The sequence below is a fragment of the Phascolarctos cinereus genome, unplaced genomic scaffold (genome assembly GCF_003287225.1).
Source record: "Phascolarctos cinereus isolate Bilbo 61053 unplaced genomic scaffold, phaCin_HiC Scaffold_1;HRSCAF=81, whole genome shotgun sequence".
NCBI classification, from domain to species: domain Eukaryota; kingdom Metazoa; phylum Chordata; class Mammalia; order Diprotodontia; family Phascolarctidae; genus Phascolarctos; species Phascolarctos cinereus.
Genome location: NW_027555514.1, coordinates 250081008 through 250105377, shown reverse-complemented (window position 1 = coordinate 250105377; position 24370 = coordinate 250081008). Strand labels below are relative to the sequence as shown.

Sequence of the window (24370 nt, the reverse complement as noted above, 5' to 3'; positions counted from 1 at the left end):
ATTCCAGGGCTAGTGCTGTATCCACTGTACCACCTAATTGCCCCATCTCATTTGATTTTTAAAATTATTTTATTCAACTGCAAATTCACAAATGTATTTTCTAAAGTATGACTTTTCTATGTGATTTTAAACTCCTTGAGAGCAGGCACTGTCTCATTTAAATTTAGGAAAAATGGCCTTTATTTTAGTATTGCCTTAAGTAAGTCGTTTCAAATGAGCACCAATGGGATATTTATACAAAGCCAATGTCTTAGGTAGGTAATGTAAACCTGAGCATTTGTCTGCTAGTTATGCTAGGTTACTACTCATGCTAACGAAAACACTGAAGATGGCATCATGCTTCTGAAATACCACCTATGCCTAAAGCACTGCTTTCTTACCATTTTTCCATTGCTGTCATTTTGAAATGACATCTCCCCTTTGCAACAGAATTTAAGCAAAACAAACCAACACACTGACCATGTTTGAGAATGCATGCCTTAGTCTGCCTCTGTAGTTCACCACTTCACTCCTGAAAGGAAGCATGTTTCAACACTAGTCTTGGGAAACCAAGAATGATTGAATGATTGCTGCATTGATGAAAGTAGTCTGTCAGTGCTGGTTTATATTTTTATTTTTTACATATCATGCTGTTCTTTTTATTTTCTTGGTTCTGCTTACTTCACTTTTGTATCACTTCATACAAGACTTTCCAATTTTTTTTTCTGAATTCTTCATGTTTGCCATTCCTTATGGCACAGCAATATTCCATTACACTTCTAAATACTACAATTTGTTCAGTCACTTCCCCAAATGATGGGTACTCATTTTGTACCACAAAAAGTGCTGCTATAAATATTTCTGCACATTCTCTCTTCTGTCTTTGACCTCTATGGGCTATCTGCCCAGTTCCAGTGTAGTTGGGTAAAAGGCCATGTAGAGTTTTGGGATTTTTATAGCATGGGTCCAAATTGTTTTCCCAAATGGCAGGACCAATTTACAGGCCAACCACTAGCACACAGTGTGCTTGTGTTACCATAATCTTTGCAACAACCACCATTTTTTTTTTTTGGTCTTTGCTATCTGATGAGTTACTCTTTGCTCTTCTTGATCCCCTATAATTAAGACAGGCCTAATAATGCTAAAGATAGATATTTTACTATTCAAAATTAGAGATATACCCAAGAAACCTCTGAGGCAAAGACTGATTTTTAACACATATGGGCAATTATCTCCATTAGAACGTGAACTTCTTTAGAGCAGAGGCTCTGTTTTTGCCTTTCTTTTCATCTCCAGCACAATGCCTCACCCACAGGAAGCATTTAATAAATGCTTGTTGACTGACTACCTCATATAGCTGAGATTGAAAGAATGAAAATTTATAATCTATAATCTAAAAACATTATCCATATACATATATTAGGCAATTGGGGTTAAGTGACTTACCCAGGGTCACACAGCTAGTTAGTGTCAAGTGTTTGGTCTGAGGCCAAATTTGAACTCAGGTCCTCCTGACTTCAGGGCAGTACTCCATCCACAGCGCCACCTAGCTGCCCCCAGATATTCCTTTAATGTAGATTTTCCCTACTGAAAAATTTCAAAATCCTATCAACATGTGGGAGAAAATGCTAGAGGTCTGAATCACTCTATTAATGTCATTTTATTGTCTTTAAATCACTGAAAAAGCCAAAATTTTGACATAGAACAAATAGCCAGGGCCTAAAAATATTGAAAATAGGGTTAACATTATAATATCATATTACTGTACAGCTTCTGGGTCAGTAAAGTCAATTAACCCTTTAAGCAGATTCTCAGGGGGTGGCTGCAAAGGACTGACAATAGAAAACTGGAATCCTATTTTTTTCATGATTTATTTATTATTCATTAAAAAGTCCATATAGAAATCATCACTGGCAGCTGTTACTATTAATACCAAACTACAAAGAGATGGTTAGAAAAGCAATCACTGCATCAAGTCTCCAGCCTGGTTCCATCTAACAACTTGCTTCAACTTGAAAGCATGGCTGTTTCTTCAGAGCAATAACAGCATAGCATCTGGGGGATTTCACAGGATCAAATAACTTCACAAGTGTAGACCAGGCAATGTTGTCCTGTAAATTGATATGAGCTTTAGATATATAACAATGTGTTGACTAAAAAAGGAAATAATGGAGTAGGCATGTATTTTCGTAATGTAAAAACAAGACATACATAATTTCATAAAAAAGAGAGAAAAACAGAGCTGCGTCATAAAGTATGCAAAGTAATTGCAATAAAAATAAAGGTATTTGTGGTTTAAAGGAATTAATTATTTCTTATTTATTAACTGGAGATATCTTACATTGCCAACACAAGTGAACGGAAATCTCATAAATTGCAGAAAACAAATAAGCATTTCTCATAACTTCTGACAATTAACTTTCAATCTGGCAGTCTTTAGCCTAACTATTATACCTATGTCAATGGAAAGAGTTGTGAAAAGGAAAATGAGTGCTCAATACAGTAGGCGTGATCTTCCCTTCCCCCACCTTCCATCCTGAGAATCAAAGATATTCTTTGATTTACAGTTGGCTGGCAGCTGAGAAAAATACATCATTATTTAAATATTTTAAAATTGCCTTTTCCATAAAAATACCAGTTAGAACAAAAGCAAACATTTATTACAATCCATTTGTTCCAAGTAGGCTGTCGAAGAGAAGAAAGCAAAGCTCTCCTTATGATAAAGTGTAACTGTTAAAATGAAGGGTTTATAGTGGAAAAACAGGGCTGTTCCCATGAATGTGTTTAATTTAAACAGGTCACAAAACTTTATTTTGACCATAGCCCAGAGCAGAAGCTGCAAAAACCACTTCCCTCAAAGCTAACCAAAAGGGCCATGTTTTCCCCATTCAAACAAGAACCATACAATTATGATTTACTAAAAAAAGAACTGCCATCAACATTACTCCAAAGAGTACTAATACCTTGCAAAGTATGCAAGTAGGGAAATTCAAATAAATGTGCTAATCCGTGTGAAATAGAGTTTATAAAGGGTATCTTCTGTCTAGCCCTTACTAATTTTAGCCACACAATGTCTCAGTATACAGTGCTTTGTGTGTTTACTGTCTAGTGACTAGTAATTACCATACAATTACAAGAACATAAACTTTACTATTGCAGCTTCGCTACAAACAACATCTGTTGTACATATGTTGAAAAAGAGATGGAATGAATACTTAAACTTTGCAAATATGATGAGAATAATTGTACTGTGAGTTTTAGAGGAAAGGCACCCCTTTAGCAATTAACCAGATAATTGATTCAATTAAGATATTTTTCAAGTATTTTAAAAACGTGCAAAAATACCTGTTCTTTAAGATAGCAAAGTCGATCCATAAGTATCAAAGTCTCTATACAAGGAGCCAAAACAACTTTCAACTAAAAGAAAGATTGGATATATTATAATTGTTGTCCAAACAAACAGTAGGATGAAAAGCTTTTCCTTTTACTTGCCCTGTTGAAGAAAATACTGATGAAAAATTACAGATCTAGCTATCTATCTAGATATGGCAAATGCCCATCATGCAAAGGGATAAAGTAGGGATCAAAAGTTTTCTGAAGTAATAAACGGGGAAAATGTATACTATTTAAATTGCTTTGAAGTACCATCGTCATGCAGTATATGGCAGGAAGCATTTACAGGGCCCTAAGCATGAAATTCATTAAAAGGAATGCTTGTGAAATAACTGTATCAAGACAAATATGAGTTCAAAGAACTCTAATATTTCTGCACATTTATAAGACTCCTTATAAGGAAATTTCCATGTGTTGTCTTCTTATTTTACTGCCACCTAATATAGTTTGGAAATAGGACATGATCCAACTTGGTGTTATTTTAGAATCAGGGTATGACAAAATAAGTTAGTGTGCCCCATCACAAAATTTCAGAAGATCCTATTTTAGTCTGTCTCACACACACACACACACACACACACACACACACACACCCCTCTGTGTTTAATTCTGTGATTTACCATATTAAATGCTTCCAGTTCATTCATTCTAGGTTTGTACTTCTCATAGTATTCCATTATCACTTTTTCTGTAAGCTACAAGATAAAAGATAAAAGAGCTTCATAGATATGATAAACAGTTGCAATGTTAAGTAGTTGGAGTAATTCCTAAAACAAACTAGGCATAAAAGAAATGCAATTTAAAAAAATTTAAGACTGGTGATTCTTGAAATCTAAAAAATAATAGTCCCTTCCCCTCTAAAGTTACCTTGCATATACTTTGTATATATTTTGCATACATCTACATATGTACATGTTTACTCTCCCATTAGAATGTAAGCTCCTTGAGGGTACGGACTTTTTTTCATCTTTTCTTTGAATTCTCAAATACTTAACAAACTGTCTGACCAATAGCACAGTACCTTCCACTTAATAGGTGCTTAATAAATGCTTGTTGACTTGACATAGTAAGTGCTCAATAAACAGCTGTTGATTAATTGACTTATGAGACAATTAATTTTTTTTTCAAAATTGCAGTCTAAAACTTTACTTTCCAGTGACTCAGCTCTCTCCTCAAACAGAACTCCACTTTGTAACAAAAAATGTACCATTAAACAAAATAAATCAGCATATTGGTCATGCTGCATTCTGCACATGTGGTCCACTACAGGCTTCTCTGTCAAGAGGCATTAAACAATTCAGCTTAACAAATCTTTTCAATTTTCTGCAATGGTACAAAACATTCAGGATGATATCATCCATTATTCCTTACTTTGACTTCAAAATCACAGAATCATACCCCCCATCCCCCCATCACCCCCTTGGGGCAGGGGTGGGGAGTTGGAAGGGCCCTTAGAAGTCAACTTGTCCAACCCAAACATGACTGACATTTTTCTTTAAAACATTCCTTTTTTAAACCAAATAGACATGTGGACTTTGTTTGGAAGTACATCATTTCATTTTTGTGCATATTCCTTCTACCAATAAATCCCTTTATGCCTATCTTAAAACACTATTAAATTTTAATCAGCAATGATTCAATTCCTATTCTGGGTCATCTTCATCTCCCCTTAGTACTTTCCCAGGCTTTCATCCCTGCACTAGTTACACTCTCCTCTCCTCCTCATCTTGATTCCTTGGTGAACCACTATACACTATCCTTTTCTCTAGGGTTCCTTATCTTTCTTATCTTATTATCTATCTTGGCCCAGTAAGCACCATCCTTGGATTACTCCCACCATCTGCTGCCTTCATTCCTACTGGAGAAAATCATGAAGCTAATGGTCCATTACAAATCTATGTTACTTAATCTCAACTTGGCCCTCCCGTGGCAAGGCAATGCTTTTACATCTCCCTAATTGAATCACTATCCCATTCAACCTATAAGCTTTTCCAACCATTCCTTATCCATCTTCAAACCTCTTTGGCTACCTTCCCCAATCTTTTTTTTTTTTCGGTGAGGCAATTGGAGTTAAGTGACTTGCCCAGAGTTACACAGCTAGTGAGTGTTATGTGTCTGAGGCCGAATTTGAACTCAGGTCCTCCTGAGTCCAGGGCCGGTGCTCTATCCACTGCGTCACCTAGCTGCTCCCTTATATTTCACTGAAAGTAGTGAATCCATTCACCAAGAGCTCTATCTTTTCTTTTCAGACTGATCTCCTATCACTCACCTGCTTTCCACCACTATCTCTTTCACCCCTGTCTCATGTGAGAGGTGAGCCTTCTCTTTGCTAATACAATCCTCTGTGTCCCCATATAACTCTCAAATGCACTAATTTTTAACACAAACATATCAATGTCTCTTTAATCAACAAAATACCACTCACTTGATCTGTTCATCCAAGTGAGTTATCATCATATATCTCTCCTCTCTTTTGGGGCTAAATTTGAGAAGGCTTTCTACAACTAGTGCCTCCATATCCTTTCCTCTTATTCTGTTTAACTTTCTTCAGTCTGGCTTTAAATATCATTATTCAGATAAAGCTGCTTTCTTAATTGACGAATGAAATGGCCCTTTCTTAATCCTTATCCTGCTTGATCTCTTTGCAGGCTTTGACAGTACTGATCACACTCTTCTCCTTAATCTTTTCTTTTTTTCCAGGTTTTAATGACACTGCTCTTTTCAGGTTCTCCTCCTGCCAGACTGTTTCTCAGTTTCCTTTGCTGGATCTTCAGCTAGATCACGGTTGTTAACTATGGGTGTCCTAAAAGATCATGTCCTGGGTCCTCTTCACTTCTCCCCCTATACTACTAAGCTTAGGGATCACATCAGCACCCATGTATTCAATTAGAATGTCTATGCAGATGATTCTCATGTGAATTTATCCAGCCCTAATCTCTTTGCTGACTTCCAATCTCATATATACAATGGCCTATTGGACATGTCAAATTCAATGTCCCACAGACATCTTAAACTCAGCACTTCCAAACCCTTCCCTCTTCCTAACTTCCTTCTTACTATTGAGGGCACCATCATTCCTCTGTTCACTCAAGCTGGTAACCTAGGCGTCATCCTCCACTTCCTATTCTCTCATTTTCCATATCCAATCTGTTGCCATGTCCTACTGAATCTAACTTACAAGTTCTCCTATACATAAGCTCTTAAAGCCTCTGACACTGGTAGAACCTTGATGCAGGTCCTCAACTCCTTATACTTGGACTATTGTAATATTCTGCTGGGTGGCCTCCCTGCCTCATCTCTCTCCACTAGTTCATCCTCCAGTCAGCTACCAAAGTGATCTCATTCATTTGACATAAGATCATGGAACAAGAGCCGGATGGGATATCAGAAAGCATCCAGTCTAACTCTCTCTTTCTACATATGGGGAAACTAAGGCCCAGGGAGTTTAAAAGAGAGGGAGAGGGGAAAAGGGAAAGGGTAGAGGAGGGGAGAGAGAGAGAGAGAGAGAGAGAGAGAGAGAGAGAGAGAGAGAGAGAGAGAGAGAGAGAGAGAGAGAGAGAGAGAGACAGAGAGACAGAGAAAGAGAGAGAGAGAGAGAGACAGAGAGACAGAGAGACAGAGAGAGAGACAGAGAGAGAGAGAGAGAGACAGAGACAGAGAGAGACAGAGACAGAGAGACACAGACAGAGAGAGACAGAGAGATTAAGATTGATTTCTCTGTACAGAGGAAATACTTCAAATAATGAATGTGTGAATGAGAACTGTCAATGGAGAGGGTTTAGAAAGAGAAGACTGTCAAAGACAGAAACTTGGGTAATGCCTACTCAGAAGGAATGAGTGAAGAGAAATAAGAGAACCAGGAGAATGTAGTCTCAGGAAGGTAAGAGAGGCTAGAAAGTAGATAGGAAGATTCATTAGCCTGAAATGCTGTAGAGATTTAAGATGAAGACTGAAAGGATCATAGGCTTTGCCAATCATAAAGTCAGCTGTGATTTTTCAGAAAGCACCTAAAGTAGAGCAATGGAAAAACTAGATTACAAAAAATTGAGAATAGCATAGATGGTGAAGAATTAAGAGGCATTATTGAGAGAAAATATTTTTAAAATACCAGTGCAAGTGAGGCTTAAGATGTAATGATTAATATGTATCAATAATTGATATAATGAATAATAAGATGAGAACAGGGTCAAAGAAAGGTGTTTAGAAAATTAGGATTCAAGGGTCCTGAGCACATGTGTAGGCATTGGGGAAGGACAAGTAGAGAAAGTGAGATTAAAGCTATATGAGAGAGGGAGGGGATGATTATAGAGAAAGGATGTGGAGGAGGTGTGGAGAGATGAGATGAAAGATACAGCTAGAAGGATGAGTCTTACAGGAGGCAGAGACATCTCCTGATACAGAAGGCAAGGGGAAAGTAAGTGATGATGAAATGAGTTTTGAAGATTCAAAGTGAGTGGAGGGAAATTGCCTACCATAAGATGACCTTAACTTTTTTCAGTTAAGAAGAAGCTTCTAAGTGTAGAAGGTTGGAGTAGGGTTAGGGACTTGAGAAAAGTGGAAACATTTTGTAACAATCCTCACATTCTATGAGCGGAGGAATTAACAAAAATGGATTATTCAAGTAATAATAGCTTAATGTTATTTTTATGGAATTAAATGTGTTTCCCCCCCTTTTACTGTTGAAAGTACAGTACTGATTAAAATAAGTTGACATAAGGTTTTGTTTTTCCTTTCCTGAAAGAGAAAAAAGTCATAACCTGTTTTTCTCTTTTATTTCTCCTTATTCTTTCAATGACATTATCTTAACATTATACTATTTCCTAACACTATTGGTTACCATGGAGACATCTGCAAACAATGTAGTTAGCTGAGAGAAAGAGATGAAGATTCTGATATGCAAAGTGTTTATTCTCTTTGGAGTAGCTGCACGCTTGATGATTGTTTTTATATTCTTTAAAGGAAAAAAATAAAACTTTTTATGTATTTGCCATTAAAAAGTAGTGTATTTCCAAAAATCATATTTGATGCATGACTTTTGATTGCTTAATTTAACTCTAAGCTTAGCATTAATTTTCTGGCCTTTGCAGATACAATACCATATATTGCTAGAAGGCTGGATAATTAAGGATGAATCTGTAGGCCATAGCAACATATGAAACAAAGAAAAATACAAAGTGACCCTCAATCCTGTGCTGCCCCTTTTCATTTTTACAGTAATAGGGACACAGTGGTGGAAAGGAGGGAAGGGTGCTAAAAATTATACATATACATATACATACATACATATATATATATATATATATATATATATATATATACATATGTATACACACACACACACACACACACACATATAACATTAAGGCACCACAGTGTAGTGGATATTGGAGTCAGGAGGACCTGGGTTCCAATTCTGCCTTTGACATATTGGCTGCATGGCAAGTTACTTAACCTTTGAGTAGTGCCCTGGGTAACCAGCTAAGACTATTCTGAGAATATCATGACCTGCAATGGTAGAGATTTTCTCATGGGGAGTTCCTTAAACCAGTAAAACCAGTCTTCTCCCATCCCATATACATTATTTTCAATGTTAGCACTCTAAATATGCAAGCAGTAAATAATAAACAATATAATGAATTATATTTTAAGACTTGTTACTGATATCATTTCTGAGTTAGCTGTTGGTGTACAATCAGGCCACCAACTTGTTAGAGTAAAAATTAAAGACAGGTCTTGCTCTAAAAAGATTATAATCTGACTGGAAGAAAGAGAAGTACACAAATAAATGTGATAAAAAGGAGTAAAATGACTTCAAATCAGAGAGACATGTGTAGGCAAAGAGGTATGGGAAATTTGGGGTTAGTTTCAACAAAAGTAACAAAGTGATTCCCTTATTAGGCAGAAGGTTGGCCACGATGACCTCTTGGGTCATTTTCAATTCTCTGACTGCAACAGTTCCAAAAGCCTAGCACACTAATGTAATGGAGCCACACTGCTTTTGCCCCAAGGTTGCTATTTGGTGAACTGTCAAAGACAGAGGAAAAGAGAAGACTGAGCCAAAGCATTAAGTGAGGTGTACAGAGCACTGAATATATGATATCACTTATTTCAAGCCATTACTAGGTGCTGATCTATTTTTTATTCCTCTTTATCAGCATATCTTCTTGTTTTATTACCATTCTTAATTTTCTGATAAATTCTCCTGTAACTCTATGAATTCCTCCTCCATTCTGTTTTTGCTTACTTTTTATGAAGCCATAGTAAGGGGCTGAGGAAATCTCAAAGAAACAGAAAAACATAAAAATTGGGTGTTTAATGATATTTTTTTGTTTGTTGGTTTAGAGCAAGAGTTCTTAAGATTCTTGTGTGTATCATGGACCCATGTGGCAATGTCTGATGAAGCCTGTGGGCCCTTTTTCAGAAAAAAAATATTTTCATAAAATCAAAAGAAATGCTAAATTTCAGTTAGATTTTAGTGAAAATAAAGATTATTTTTCCATCCAAGTTCACAGACCTCCTGAATTCTATCTATAGACCCTTAGGGTATGCATGGTACCCAACTGATCTCTGGTTTGGAGGAAAGAACACGGACAAAAGACAGGAGACCTAGTTAGTCATTAGCTGGATTTATGATTTTAGGCAATTCACTTCCTCTCTTAAGGTCTTTATCTATAAAATGGGAATAAACCTGTCTTATCTACCTCAGAGTTTTGGTATACCATATAATACATGGTATATATACCTATGGTATATGAAAATAACTTGAAAATAGCATAGCATAATATAATTCAATAAAATATTAGGTAATGCTAGCATTATTATTAGCATTATTCTGTTCTTCAATTACTTTTGGCTTCCCTTGTTAAAAAGATATCCTGGGTACTTCATAGGTACTTAGAAAATGTTAAGAGATAAGGACTGGGACTTGTGAAAAGGTGAGGAAGGAAGCTCCTTCTATCAAAAAAGGGTGGCAGTAAGTGAAGTTTGTAACCTTGGAGAAATGCCTAGAGCCCTGAGAGATTCGGTGGGGTGGAGAACCTGTGGCCTCAAGGCCACATGTGGCCCTCTACGCCCCCTAGTGTGGCCTTTTGACAGAATCCAAACTTCACAGAACAAATCCTCTTACTAAAAAGATTAAATGAATTGACCAGGTTCATATAGCCAGTATATATCAGAGGAAAGACTTGAGCCAGACCTTCCCAACTTCAAAGTCATCTTCCCTCTACCTACCACACCACACCGCTCATCATGAAATTTAAAAAGATCTCTGAAAGACAAAGTTGACCTCTGGAGAGGACCCACGTGACAATGTAGAACAAACTGTAGAGAATCAGAAGGTGTGAATGGATCTGGGCTGAAGGAAGACATATCCCCAGATGTGAAAAAGGAGTTTAGAGTAAAAATAACCATAATTACAAATAACTTGAAGCTTTAATCACTTTCTATGTAAGCCCAGCAAGTAAGTTGTGCTAGTGGTATCACTTGTTTTATAGATTAAGTTAACTAAGTCTTATAGAGGTTAAATGACTTGTACATTGTCAGACAAGGTCCAAGGTAAAGGCCAGAGCTAATACTGGAAGCCATCCTGACTCTAAGTCTAATGATTTTTCTAGTACAGTTGTAGCTCTATCTTGTGAAGAATTTATATTCTAGCTTAGAAGAGATGTTCAGGTCAGCCAAAAAAATATATACTGAATGTTATCTAACTATGAGGCACTACATTAGGTGCCGATCATACAAAGAAAGGCAGAAACAACTCACTATGTGCAAATAAGAGCTGTACAAGAGACATGGGAGGTAAACTCAGAGAGAAGGCTCGAGCAGTGGGGAGGAGTGTTAAAGGAATCCTGCAGAAGATGGGATTTAAGCAGCATCTCAAAGCAGCTGTGTGATTCAGAAGGTGGAGAGGTCAGGAGGGAGAGCATTAAAGGTATGGAGACAGCCAATGGAAAGGTATGGAGTCAGAACACAGAGTAACACGCATGAGGTCTATAAGAAGGCCACTATCACTGGAACACAGGGTACATGGACAGAAGAAATAATTAAAATACTTAATAAAAATAAGATTAGCTAGCATTTACATGGTACTTTCATATATGTAAAGGGCTATATATATATTTGGGAGGGAGATGTTATTATTATCATCTCTATCTTATAGATAAGAAAATTCTGGCTAACAGAGGTCAAGTAATTCACTCAGGGTCACACAGCTAGTTAAGAATCTGAGGCAGGATTTGAATTCAAGTCTTCCTGACTTCACTACACCATCTAGTAGTATAATGAGACTATTACAATGACGTATAATATTAAGTACAATACAGTACAATAAAGAACAATATGAAGCTTGTGGCAGAGAAAAAAAATCAGATTTCAGAAAAAGATTATGGGTTAACACAGTCAGGAACAGAATCTAGAATCCAATTTGGTATAAATGTGTGTGTGTGTATACATGCACACACATTTTATATGTATAATGTTTATATAGATCCGTTATTTATATACGTGTATATATACACACATACATACATACACAGTACACATATACACATTGCATGTGTAAACAAAAAAACCCTTTCATATGCATATGTATATTTCAATTAACTTTTGTCTGGTTATACCACAGAAATTGAAAGTACTTATTTGAAACCTTTATGCCTCCTTTGTAGCTCTCGGACCACCTATGTAATTTATAACATACCTGTGGTCTTACAAGGTACGAATTTTATGAGACAGAGAATTCTCATTGGCTGTGAAATTAATGCTGACAGGGAGAGGAAACAATTTGTATTTTAACTCAGAGCCTTGGGAAAGCCATCCCAACAATTCTGTCTGAAAGTACCTGTAGGTGCCTAGAGATAACCCGCACAGGAAATAACAGAAAATAATGAAGAACTGTGTAACCAAGCAGTGCTCAGAAAAGAAGAGTGATGATTTGTAATTAATGAAAGTAAGAGCATAAAATGATTGTTTATCACAGAAGTGGTACAAGTTGGAGTTGAAAGCCTTCTAATTCTGAGATTCTATGTTAATTGTTTACTTGATTCCCTTCTGCCTACACTACTCAGTGAAAACTATTCTAACCCTTACTGACCTCCTTCCAAAAAAAAAAAGATAAATGTAAAGACTTACTAAGGAGGGAGGAAGGAAAAGAGAAAGACACACACAGAGAAAGAAAGAGACAGTCAGAGGGGGGAGGGAGAGAAAGAGAAAGCGAGAGGGAGGGAGAGAGAAAGAGAGAGGAACAAAAGGGAAGAGAGACAAAGAGAACAAGAATGAGATCCTGAGATTTAATAAATATTTTGAACAGCAAAACAAGTTCGCTGACTTTCCCCCCAGATACCTCAGAAAAAAAGGCTGAGGAGTAATTAGTTTAGTTATATGTCTAAATACCATTGATAATATGATTTGAGATGGGAATTATGAGAACTTTGTGATTAGAGTTAAGTATTAGCAAGTTTTACAATTTCTCACAAGAAGGAAGACCTTCATCAGTATAACACTAAAAAGGGTGTATAGAACACTGACCCTAGAGTCAGGAGGACCTGAGTTGAAATTTGGCCTCAGACACTTGGTACTTATTAGCTGTGTGATTCTGGGCAAGTCACTTGACCCCCATTGCCTCACCCCCCCCCCCAAAAAAGAATAACACTAAAAAGGATTGGAGCAGTGTTATTTTGAGATCATTTTGTACATAAGGTATATTTGGTGACATATTGCTACAGTGTAGTTGGTATCCTGAAATATGTACAGTAACATTTAATTTCTCCTCTGGAGTCCAAAACACTTCCTTCTTTAACAGTCTATAACAGTATGCAATTACTGAAGCAGATGATTCAGTCAAAAGATACAAAAATGAAGGAATTCATTAAATAGGGACCATTTTGAATATCGATTTGCCTATGCTCCTAAAAAAAGTCTTAAGATACATTTTTTTCCCCAGAATTTTCTATTTGTGAATTATTAGGGAGGTCACTTAAACCAGCAATATTTTAGATGCCTGTTTAAAAAAATGGATTTATGATGAAAATGCTGGCAATTCCTTTGTTTGTCTCCAAATGGAACTGCTGGAGTGACAAATGCTCTAAATGAGAAGGCCCAAGGCTGTCTTTCATAAATGACTGTGGGACTTGTCACCTTGGATTTCTCTTTAAGGCTGGATATCAGTCATATGTAAATCTAGCACACGCCGAGTTGGCCTACTAGGAATGATAATGATTTGTCTGGGAGTGTTCTGTTTTACTTGACATGTCTTCAAGTAATTTTTCAGGGCAAAGAACCTGTCCAGAAGCACATTAGAAGATTTTCTAGACACTTCCCATGTTAACATAATTTTGAATGTTAGCAGATGCTCACTGCAGGATCAGAAACACACTGATATATATTTGTTCAACTCAGATTCATTTGTATAAATGTAATAGTTTGTAAATATTAGGAAGCTATAACACCGACTTAATCAAAAGACTTCTGAAGGCATGTTGTCATCTCCAATGATTAGAAACTCATGTGAGCACTGATGTGATTTTGTTTATGCATAAAATAGATTATAGAATCTATTTTCAGTTGGCTGTGGTTAAAACGTTCCCTTCTAGACTGTAATGACAGGGATTAAGATATATAAAATGGATGTGAAATGAAGCCGAGTTCTACTCTGGTATTACATGTATGCTATTCCTGACCATTTACCTAGCTTCCTCTCTGCTTTTTTTTTTCCCATTCTTTCTGTACTTGCTTATTTCCTTTCACTTGCTTAGTGATTTTTTTTTTTTTAGTGAGGGCAATTGCCCAGAGTCACACAGCTAGTGAGTGTTATGTATCTGAGGCCAGATTTGAACTTAGGTCACCCTGAATCCAGGGCCAGTGCTCTATCCACTGTGCCACCTTCCTGGCCCTCGCTTATTCATTTTTCAATATCTACATTTTATCTCCATCTTTTCATCCCTGGTCTTCCTATATCCCTTTGTTTCCTCCTCTACAGTAGGGGTTCTTAAATGTTGGGGGTCAGACCTCTGTGACAGTCTGGTAAGGTCAATGGACCTTTTCTCAGAACAATGCTTTCAAATATCTGAAATGCAATACACAGAATTACAAAGTAAATAAATATATGGGAAGTTATCAAGATCTTAAAAAACAAAAACAAATTCATGGACCCCTGATTAAGAAAACTCTGCTCTAGAGAAATAAAATAGATCCACCAGCAAAATCAGTCAAAGGCTCAGACTACCACAGCCATAACCTGATGATATTTCAGTAAAGACTTTTTCCTCGCATGGCAGTATGTGCTTTCACGAAATTATTTTTCCCCCTCTAAGGTTTATATACTATTGGTAAAGAGAGGGTAAAATATGGGGCAGCTAGATGGCGCAGTAGATACAGTACTGGCCCTGAAGTTGGGAGGACCTGAGTGCAAATACGACCTCAGACCAGACACTTGACACTTACTAGCTGTGTGACCCTGGGCAAGTCACTTAATCCCAACTGCCTAAAAAAAAAAAGGAGAGGTTAAAATATTTGAGGAAATACAATTAATGTATGCATACGGGTTCTTCTTGTGACATATAAAAAACTTTATTTAGGCTTATTAGAACACAGATCTATAGCTTAGAGATTATCTACATCAGGAGGCTGATGAATTATGGCCCACAAGGGCCAAATCCAGCCTACTTCTGTTTTCACATGGTCCTTTAGGAATAATTTTTGGGGCAACTAGGTGGTACAGCGGATAGAGCACCAGCTCTGGAGTCAGGAGGACCTGAGTTCAAATCTGGCCTCAGACACATGATATTTACTAGCTGTGTGACCATAGGCAAGTCACTTAAATCTAAATGCCTCACCAAAAAAAAAAAAGAATAATTTTTATATTTTAAAACACAATTTTATTTAGGTTTATTAAAACTTTAAATAAGTTTTATTTATTTATTTTCTCACAAGCCACATAAACAAGCTGCAGAGGGATTTGGCCCCCTTGCCATTGTTTGCTGACCTATCTAGTCTAATCCCAATATTTTGTAGATGAAAAAAAAATTAAGGCCCAAAGAGTTTAAGTGAGTTGCCAAACTCATACAAGTACTTATTAGCCGAGAGGTTTTGAACCCAGATCTTCAGACTCAATCTAGGATTTTCGTCAACGAATTAAAATCACTGATACTAGGGAGCGATTATTAGCATAAACAATGGAGTATGGGATTCACTTAATTAGTAAATTCCACTCATACAATTAAGCATTTGTTATATAGAGAATTCACTCCCATCAGTGAACTGATTAAGACAGAGCACATCAGGCTACCTATCAGGGTTGCTGAAGATGAGATGTTGAACTACCTGGTCTGTAAATTCTTTCCATCACTTAGATTCTAGTAGATGATCACCAAAATTTCCAGGTAACTCCATTTTCCACCAGCAGCTCTCCTGGCTTTTGACTCCATGAAATAGCCTGCCCCCTGTGCCAGATATCCTGTGGTCTCCCCTCTCCCCCCTTTTCAGTTTCCTTTTCTGTTGTCTTCCCTATATGACTGTAAGGTCCTTGAGGGCAGGGACTGTCTTTCTTTTTCTTATTTGCAACCCCATTGCTTAGCACAGTTCCCCCACACATAGTTATGTTCTTAATAAATATTTATTGAATTGAACTGAACATTTACCACACTGCTCTAAAAAGAAAGAGGCATAGGAAACCTTTCGGAAGTAGATGGGATATGGTTAGTGCCAGTTAGACACTAGGTACTCATTATAAAAGTACATTACTTCCAAGTAGAGATTGTACCAAATATATTTTACATAAGCCTCTATTTTGCCTTCAATGAGTATTTGGAAACACACCTCAAGAATTAAAAACATTATCCAATTCTGCTATAGCTTTGCTATTTCTTAATTTCTTATTGTCACAAAACAATTTTTTCATTTCCTTTAAAAAGTTTCTCTGATCTTTAGAATCAACAAGTCTCAGAGCGGGCAGGGACCTCAAGGGAGATTTCTCCCAAACCAGACTTGAGCAAGAATCATCTCCATGACCACAATTTAGTTTCTATACCTTTTAAAATATTATGATGTTTCAAATACATTTTAACATTCCTGCTACAGAACAAAATGTATCTGGTAAATGGAATAGTGTGTTACCTTTCCCACGCTAGAATAAGCAATCCTATCTACCAACTTTTTTTTGTCTGTCACAAACGGTCTCAATTATTACCCTGAACCTTTCACGTAGTTTTGAATTTCCAGGATTCTCTCATTCAAAGACAAATTAATTAACTAGGTAACTAATTAATTAATTTGGTTTTTTTTTAGAAGGAAGAAATTTCAGCTCTTAAATAAAATAATTAATTTTTGTATATTTAAAATGGAAATCTTTCAAAGTTAAATCAATTCCCATTTAATTTACTTCTAATTCTCATTTTCATTCACAAACATGATGTGATTTTGATATCAGACTTAGTTTCTCTTTAGCTATGTAAACACAAAAGGAGGAGTCCTTTCAATGTTCACAGCATGGGACACTGTCTCTAATATGAGAGATTGTGCTTTGTTTTCTACACAACTTAATATTTCTCATAAAGACCATGGGCAGAAAATGTAAGCAAAGTGTTCCATGACACCCCACTTCATTCATTGTCTTGTAATTCAGTAAAACATTGAACAGTCAGGTACCAACCTTTGAGTCATCTAATTCAAGCTTCTTCAGAGATCTTCTGACATAATCCAAAAAGGAAGTAGACTTGGAATAGACTTTACCAACATGTTTATCACTGAAAGACAAAATTGAATCATCCTGTACTTTTTCCACTATAATATACACATGTTTTGTATTCAACCAACAGATATTTATTGAGTATTTATTAGGTGAAAGCATAAACTTCAGATTTGATCTAAATATAGTAACAGCTCAATTAAATAATTTTTATTATATATTATAAATTATTTTAAAATTGCTTTTGGTTATCTTTTTAAAATACAACAATGGAAGATAAGTAATATGAGACAAAACCATTCACATCTAATAGTTTATTCTAACAAAAATGTGACATTTTCTGGGAATAGTTGTCTTGCAGAAATTTCCATTCTGTTACAAAACACATTTGTAACTTACTGGTTCATACTCATAGTGGCCATTTCATTGCAACACCTGCAAATAGTGGCAAGAATTCAATACATATGGCAAGAACTTTTTCAATGCCTACAGTCAATCAAGTCCCATATGCATAATTTGGGCTTACTGATCTTATTCTGTGTGTGTGTGTGTGTGTGTGTGTGTGTGTGTGTTTACAGGAAATGGAGTAATTAAGTGTCCTTTTTTAAATGATACAATTCCAGATGTAACCCCATATAATTTGGGGTATAGTTTCAGAAATATGTAGAGATGGATGCTCAGATCACCATTATAACCACCAAAACCCCTTAACAAGAGCTAATTTGGATTAGGAATTGTGTTGCATATTACCCCTTATACTTAATAACCAAGTCTTACCAATTATTCCTTTGTGCTATCTCTTGGATCCATTCCTTTCTGCTCCCACTTCCACTATTCTAATGGGGGAATGCTTTTGTCATCTCATACTTGGGTTATTTCTCCCAACTGGCCATGCAGCCTCTGCCCTGGGTCCCTTCCCTTATCCATTCTGCATATCTGTCCAATATCTGTATCGGTTATCTAGATGAAGGTCTATGCGATAACACTCTATAATGCTAGGTGTGAGCTGAAGAGGCTGAGGGACAAGTAAACTTATTCTTTTTAAAACACAACATTCATGTTATTTCCCTGCTATTGTTTTTCATTGGTCATGACAGAGTATGATGTTTAAACTCTTTATCCTCAGTTCAAAGTCTTTTAGAATTTGGGATTCTCTAGCCCTTTCTAATTTTCTTTGTGACTGCATTTATACATGAAACATCTACTCTGGTCAAACTAATCTACTCACTGTACCCTGCATACACTGTATATGCCTGTATTCCTACCTATAGGTTTTTGTACCATGCTATGATTGATGCTTGCCTAGACCTCATCTTTTCCCCGCTTTGCCTGGCTAAATCCTAGGTCATAGTATACCTCCTCTAGAACACCCTCCCCGATGACACCAGCCCATGGCCATCTTTTTTTCTGATTGCCTTGCATTGTGAGTTACTTTTTATACTTGGTATCTCCTCAATCAGAGAGCTTCGTGATAGTAAGGGCTTAATCTCAGGTTTCTCTGTATTCTCCACCAGTGACTAGCAAATAACATAAAAACAAATCAAAGAATTGCGGAGTTTGGGAGGAGGATTCAGTTGAAGTTAGAGGAACCAGGTTCAAATTCTAGCTCTGCTACTTGCTACACTGGTGATCTTGGGCAAGTTACTTAAACTTGCTGGGCTTCAATTCTCCCGTCTCTAAAACGTGGGGTGGGAGTAGATTACATGGTCTCTAATGTCCTTTCTACAGCTAAATATAATCTTAAGGAGACATCTTAGAAGTCATCTTCTGAGTCACCATGTAACTCAATGCATGAATCCTTTGATCATTTAGTCTCCTTTTGAACACTTTCAGTAATGGGAATCTCATACTCTCTGAGGCAACCCAGTGTTGGTGGCCAATTCTAATTTTTAGGAAGTTTTCTTACATTGAAATTTTGCCTTCTATTGATTATAGTTCTGTCCTTTAAATCCAAGGAGAAGGCATCTAACTACTCTTGTCCATAACAACTTAAACTATTTAAAGATAGTTATCATGATGCCTTCTCTTCTCTGGTTAAACATTTCTTGTTCCTTCAAAGCTCCTTATATGACATGGTTTCATTTTTTTGCTCCTCTAAATGCATGCCAGATTGCCCAAGTCCTTCACAAAATGGTGAGTCCAGGACCAGACACAATACTTCAGATGTGGTTGGAGTAAGGCAAGGTCCAGTGGGACTTGTATCACGCTTTCTCTGCACACTATAATTTTATTAATGTTCTTTAAGGTCAAATTAGTTTTTCCCCCTATACCAGACTGCAGACAACTACAGAAGTTTTAGTTCAACTCCCAGTCCTTTTCCATATAATCATGTCATAACCACATCTCCATTCCATACTTATGCAGATGATTTTTGAAAAAAATCCAAGTATGGAACTTTCCATTTTTTCCTATTAAATTAATTTTGTTAGCTTCAGAGTACCATGCCAAGAGGATGAAAGCTTTTTGGCATTTTCATTCTGTTATTTCATGCAAAAGTTCCCTACCCCTCCCAACTTCATTGTATCTCTAGATCTGATGAGCAACATTTTCTCTTCTCTTCTCTATTATTTCTTAGCTTACTCATCACCTACTTCTTCAACTCACACCTAGCATTATACAATGTTATCTTATAGGCCTTCATCTAAGTAATTTGATACAGATATTACCCAGAACACTGTCACATTGAACAAATATCTGTCAATTCATTGTGTGATTCTAATTACAGAAATAGTTGAGGCAAGAAGCAAACTAGAGCAAGCCCTAAAACTGTTGTTTAGTTGTTTTTTTGTCGTGTTTGGATCTTTGTGACTCCATCTGGAGTTTTCTAGGCAAAGATAATGGAGTGGTTTTCCACTTCCTTCTCTAGCCACTTTACAGATGAGGAAACTAAGGCTAAAAAGGTTAAGTCACTTGCTCGGAGTCACGTGTATCTGAACTGAGGAAGATGAGTTTTCCTGACTCCAGGCCTGGTACTCTATCCACTGAACCACGTAGTTGCCACAAAATGAATGGAGATGCTGGGGGACCAAACGTGGGACCTCAAACATGCAAAGCCTGTATTCTACCATTGAGCTACATTTTTGGCTTCAAAATTGTTATTGTTGTTCAGTTCTGTCCAACTCTTCATGACCCTGTGGACTATACTGTCCCCGGAGTTTTCTGGGCAAAGATACTAGAGTGTTTTGACATTTCCTTCTCTAGTGGATTAAGGCAAACAGAGGTTAAGTGACTTGCCCAGGTTCACACAGCTAGTAAATGTCTAAGGGCACATTTGAACTCAGGTCTTCCTAACTCCAGGCCCAGCGCTCTACCCACTGTGGCACTGTACAAGTCATTTAACCCTATCTGCCTCAGTTTCCTCATCTGTAAAATGAGTTGGGAGAAGGAAATGGCAAACCACTCCAGTACATTTGCCAAGAAAACCCCAAATAGGGTCACAAAGTGTCAGAGGCTGCTAATCAACAAGAAACAGCTCTGATGCTGCTTTTCTAATCCTCACCTTTGAGGCCTGATGTTGGATTTTGCAAGAGATCAAAGTTTCTTTTTTTGTGTGGTTCTCAGCTTGTCACTAGCTGTAAGTCAGTGATTCTGGGACTTTTGTTTTATAAAATTAAACTGACAGAGAAGAGCTGACTCTTCACCTCACCTGGAAGTCTTTTCCAGTTAAATAATATCAATGAGACATATGGTCTTAAAATAATTAATGGGCTCTGTAAGCTGAACTACTTGCAAAAAATCATATGAATTATAAATTGAGGTGCTACTGACTTATTTTCAGGTTTATATGTGGACAGAGGAAGAAAATCAACTCTACCCACTATGGGCAGAAGAGTATACAAGATCCTAGGGAAAAGATATGAACAGTCAACTAATGGTCTCCTTCTTTGTCGGTCTGATGGTAGAAACACCTGAAAGGCAGTGTTTCAATATGAGAAAAATTTCCTAACTAATGAGTAACTAGGAAGAAAAACCTCGTTAACAAGCAACAAAAAATTAACATTCCTAACTAATGTAACTATTCCTAATAAGTAATCCATAATACAAAAAAGATGGTGCAGGAGAGCTATAAACAAAGGGCTATGCAAGGTCTGAGGAAGGAAATGTTAGTTTTAAATGGGGGAAATCAGGAAATGCTCTATAGAGAAGGCAACATCTGAGCTCGATCTTAAAATGAGGGGGAGGATTTCATTAGGTGGCCATGTAGGCTGGGGTGACTTCCAGGGGAAGGAACAGTATGAGCAAAAACACAAAGGTGGGAAAGCATGTGAACATGTCCTGGAGACACTGAGTGGTTCAGTTTGGCTGCGGTGGATGCTATGGGTCTAGCAATGTGAAATACGCCCAGAAAAGATGGTGTGAGAGTGAAGAGAGCCTTGAAAGAAGGACGTGCTAAGCAGTCTGAAATTGAGTTGGCAAGTAATTGGGAATCACTGAAAGGTTTTGAACAGAAAAGGGACATGATCAGATCTATGTATGAGGAAAGTTAATATGGTAATATTGTGAATGTTGGCTTGTTGGAAAACATATTTTAAATTTTATTGTCCTTCCTTAGCACCTTCTCCTGTTCAACTTAAAAGCACAGTTTTCATCAAGTGCAGACTTGGCTACATATTAACGTTACTATCTAATGATTATAATTATTATGTTGATTTAATTTGTTTGAAAGAATATAAAAACTGGTGATTCTCCCACTGGAATAAGATAATCTTTAGTAAACCTGACTGGATTTTTCTAGCATTTTAAGACATTGTCTATATGCTCTCCTCCAGTGGTATATCCTGATAAACTATGGATTTAATTTGAGGTCTAACATCATATTCTTCATATAGTCTTTTTTTTTCAGACATATAAAGGCTACACTGCATTTAATATGCTAATTTCTTCCTCTGCCAGTTTTGTACGAAATAGGTTCTTAGGCAAGGAAAGCATTTTAGAGTCTTCAGATTTTCATTATGAATATTAATTACTGGAGTTTTTACACTATGTTAGATGCAAGTAATACAAAGACAAAAACAAAACCATCTCTGCTTCTCTCTCTCTTTTTTTTTCTTTTTAGGCAACTGGAGTTAAGTGACTTGCCCAGGGTCACATAGCTAGTAAGTGTCGAGTGTTTGGTCTAAGGCTGGATTGCCACCTAGCTGCCCTACCATCTCTGCTTCTCAAGTAGCTTACATCTTTCTGTTGTATAAAACATGCACACAGATATGTAAATATAAGTTAATTTATGAAGGGAAGGAGAGAGCCTTAATGACCAAGGAGACCAGGAAAAGTTTCAAGGAGGAGATGGTACCTGAGATAAACCTTGAAGGAAAATGAGGATTCAAAGAGGCCGAAGTGAGAAGGGATAAAACACATGCGAAGATGGAGGGAAACTGAATGCCAATTAGGAGAAGAGTATGTGGACCATTTTGGCCACAAAGTACAAGAGTGAAGAAAAAAGTATATAAAGCAAGTATGGGAAGGTAGACTGGAGTCCACTTGTGAAGGACAATTGAAATTTACTTTGCAAGGGAATAATATGGTCAATTGTGAGAAGATTATTTTGGAATATATAGCGGCTAGACTGGAGAGAGAGAGATTGGAACAGGAAGACCAATTAAGAGTCTGTTGCAATAGTCCAGGCAAGAGATAATGAGGGCTTGAACTTCGTTGGTATATGTGCCCAAGAAGGGTATGGGATGGATAGTTGAGATGCTATAGGAGCAGAATCGCTATGACTTGACAACTGACTGAATATGATGGGGAAAGGAAAAGAAGGAACAGAGGTTGACCTTGAGGTTGTAAATCTGAGTGACTGGAAGGATGGTAATGCCTTCAACGGAAATGTAAAAGTTTGGTGGAGGGGCAGATTAGTGGCAAAAATAATCAATCTCATTTTGGACATGTTAAGCTTGAATTGTCTATAGGATGTCCAGGTAGAGATGTGCAGCAGGCTGTTTGTGACACTTACTAACTAACCATTCAACCTTTAGGACATACCTTGATTTCCATGAGTTGGATCAAATGATCTCTAAAAGTCTCTTCTAGATCTAATGTTCAATGATTCTTGGTGTTAGTTGAAAAGGTGGTCAACAAATGAGATAGCTAAGAAATATCTGAGAGATGAGAAGAGGGGCAAAGATGAAATGTTAGCAAACACCTTACAGGAATAGGAAGAAGACTGGACAGTAGAAATTAGGGATTAGTAACTTCAGACTAAATCTTGTGGTGATTCTTCCATACTATCACACATTAATCTCTTTTAAAAATATTTTCACAATTATGATGTATTTGTCATCACCTGAAATCTCCCTTTTTCTAAGTCTTTAAGCTGAGAGGGCAGGAAACTAATTTTATAATTCTCTTCCTTTTTATTATAGAGAAGTCAATGTGGGCTAAAAAAAAAATCCTAAAAATAAAGTTGAATGGTAACACCTAGAGACCTAGTTTATCACAGAGCTTTATGGATAACTATGTGCTGGGAATATTATGGAGGAAGGTCCCACCCAAGGCCAGTATGTACAAGCCAAGTATATTTCCTTGAGAAGTCATCAATTCTTGATGATTTCCCATTTGGTAGCTTCACCCACAGCAGTCTTTATCTCAAAAGTTGGTCTGTTTGTCAGGTCGTTTCTGCCATGATGAAGTAGGATGAAAATATACTTCAGCCAGCTCTTAATGTTGATTGAGGAGGCTGTCAAAAATGTTTACTCTAATAAACACTAAAAGCACACTTATCTTTAATCAGCATTTCCAGTGTTTTAATTCAATTCAGTTAGCATTTATTGAGCACCTACTCTGTGCTAAGCACTGTGAGAAGTGCTGGGGATATATCCTACTGAGGTAAAACAACACATAGACAGGTAAGTATATATGGTCCAAAAAAGGTTTTCAATTGCATTAAAAAAAAATTCAAAAAAAATATGCAGATGTTCAATACTGAAGTTCTTTTAAAGGCCTTCTCTTAACCATTTCTTTTTTATATCACAAGTCTTAAGATGGGTCAATAAATTGTTTAAATTTCTTTTGTATTTTTTCATGATCATTTTGCCACTTCTAGAAGATTTTAAGTTATCATTTCTCAGTTCTTGAGGACATGCATGTGGATTGAAGTATATTCCACATGTGATCACTCTGTGGTTGCTCAAAATAAATGTTCTTAAATCTTTCACTTAGTAATGCTGTCATTTATATCTACTTTAAGGTTCCTATAATATTTAAAATACATTGCTCTCACCTGATCTCGGAGATTATCTGGACCAAGCCCTATCTAAAGCATGCACTTTATAATATCCCTGAGAAATGATCATTCAAGACTTCACCTGAAGATCTAAAGTG

General features: G+C 36.8%; 1 protein-coding gene across 1 annotated transcript in view; it reads right to left on the bottom strand.

Annotated features, from left to right (window-relative positions):
* Positions 1 to 1620: 1620 nt before the first annotated feature.
* Positions 1621 to 24370, bottom strand: part of METTL25 (methyltransferase like 25) — a 155481-nt gene continuing 132731 nt past the window's right edge. The window contains 4 exon segments of the mRNA XM_020993463.2: positions 1621 to 2090; positions 3325 to 3396; positions 3993 to 4067; positions 17018 to 17111. Coding sequence (XP_020849122.2) covers positions 1974 to 2090; positions 3325 to 3396; positions 3993 to 4067; positions 17018 to 17111 — 358 coding nt within the window. The 3' untranslated portion in view covers positions 1621 to 1973.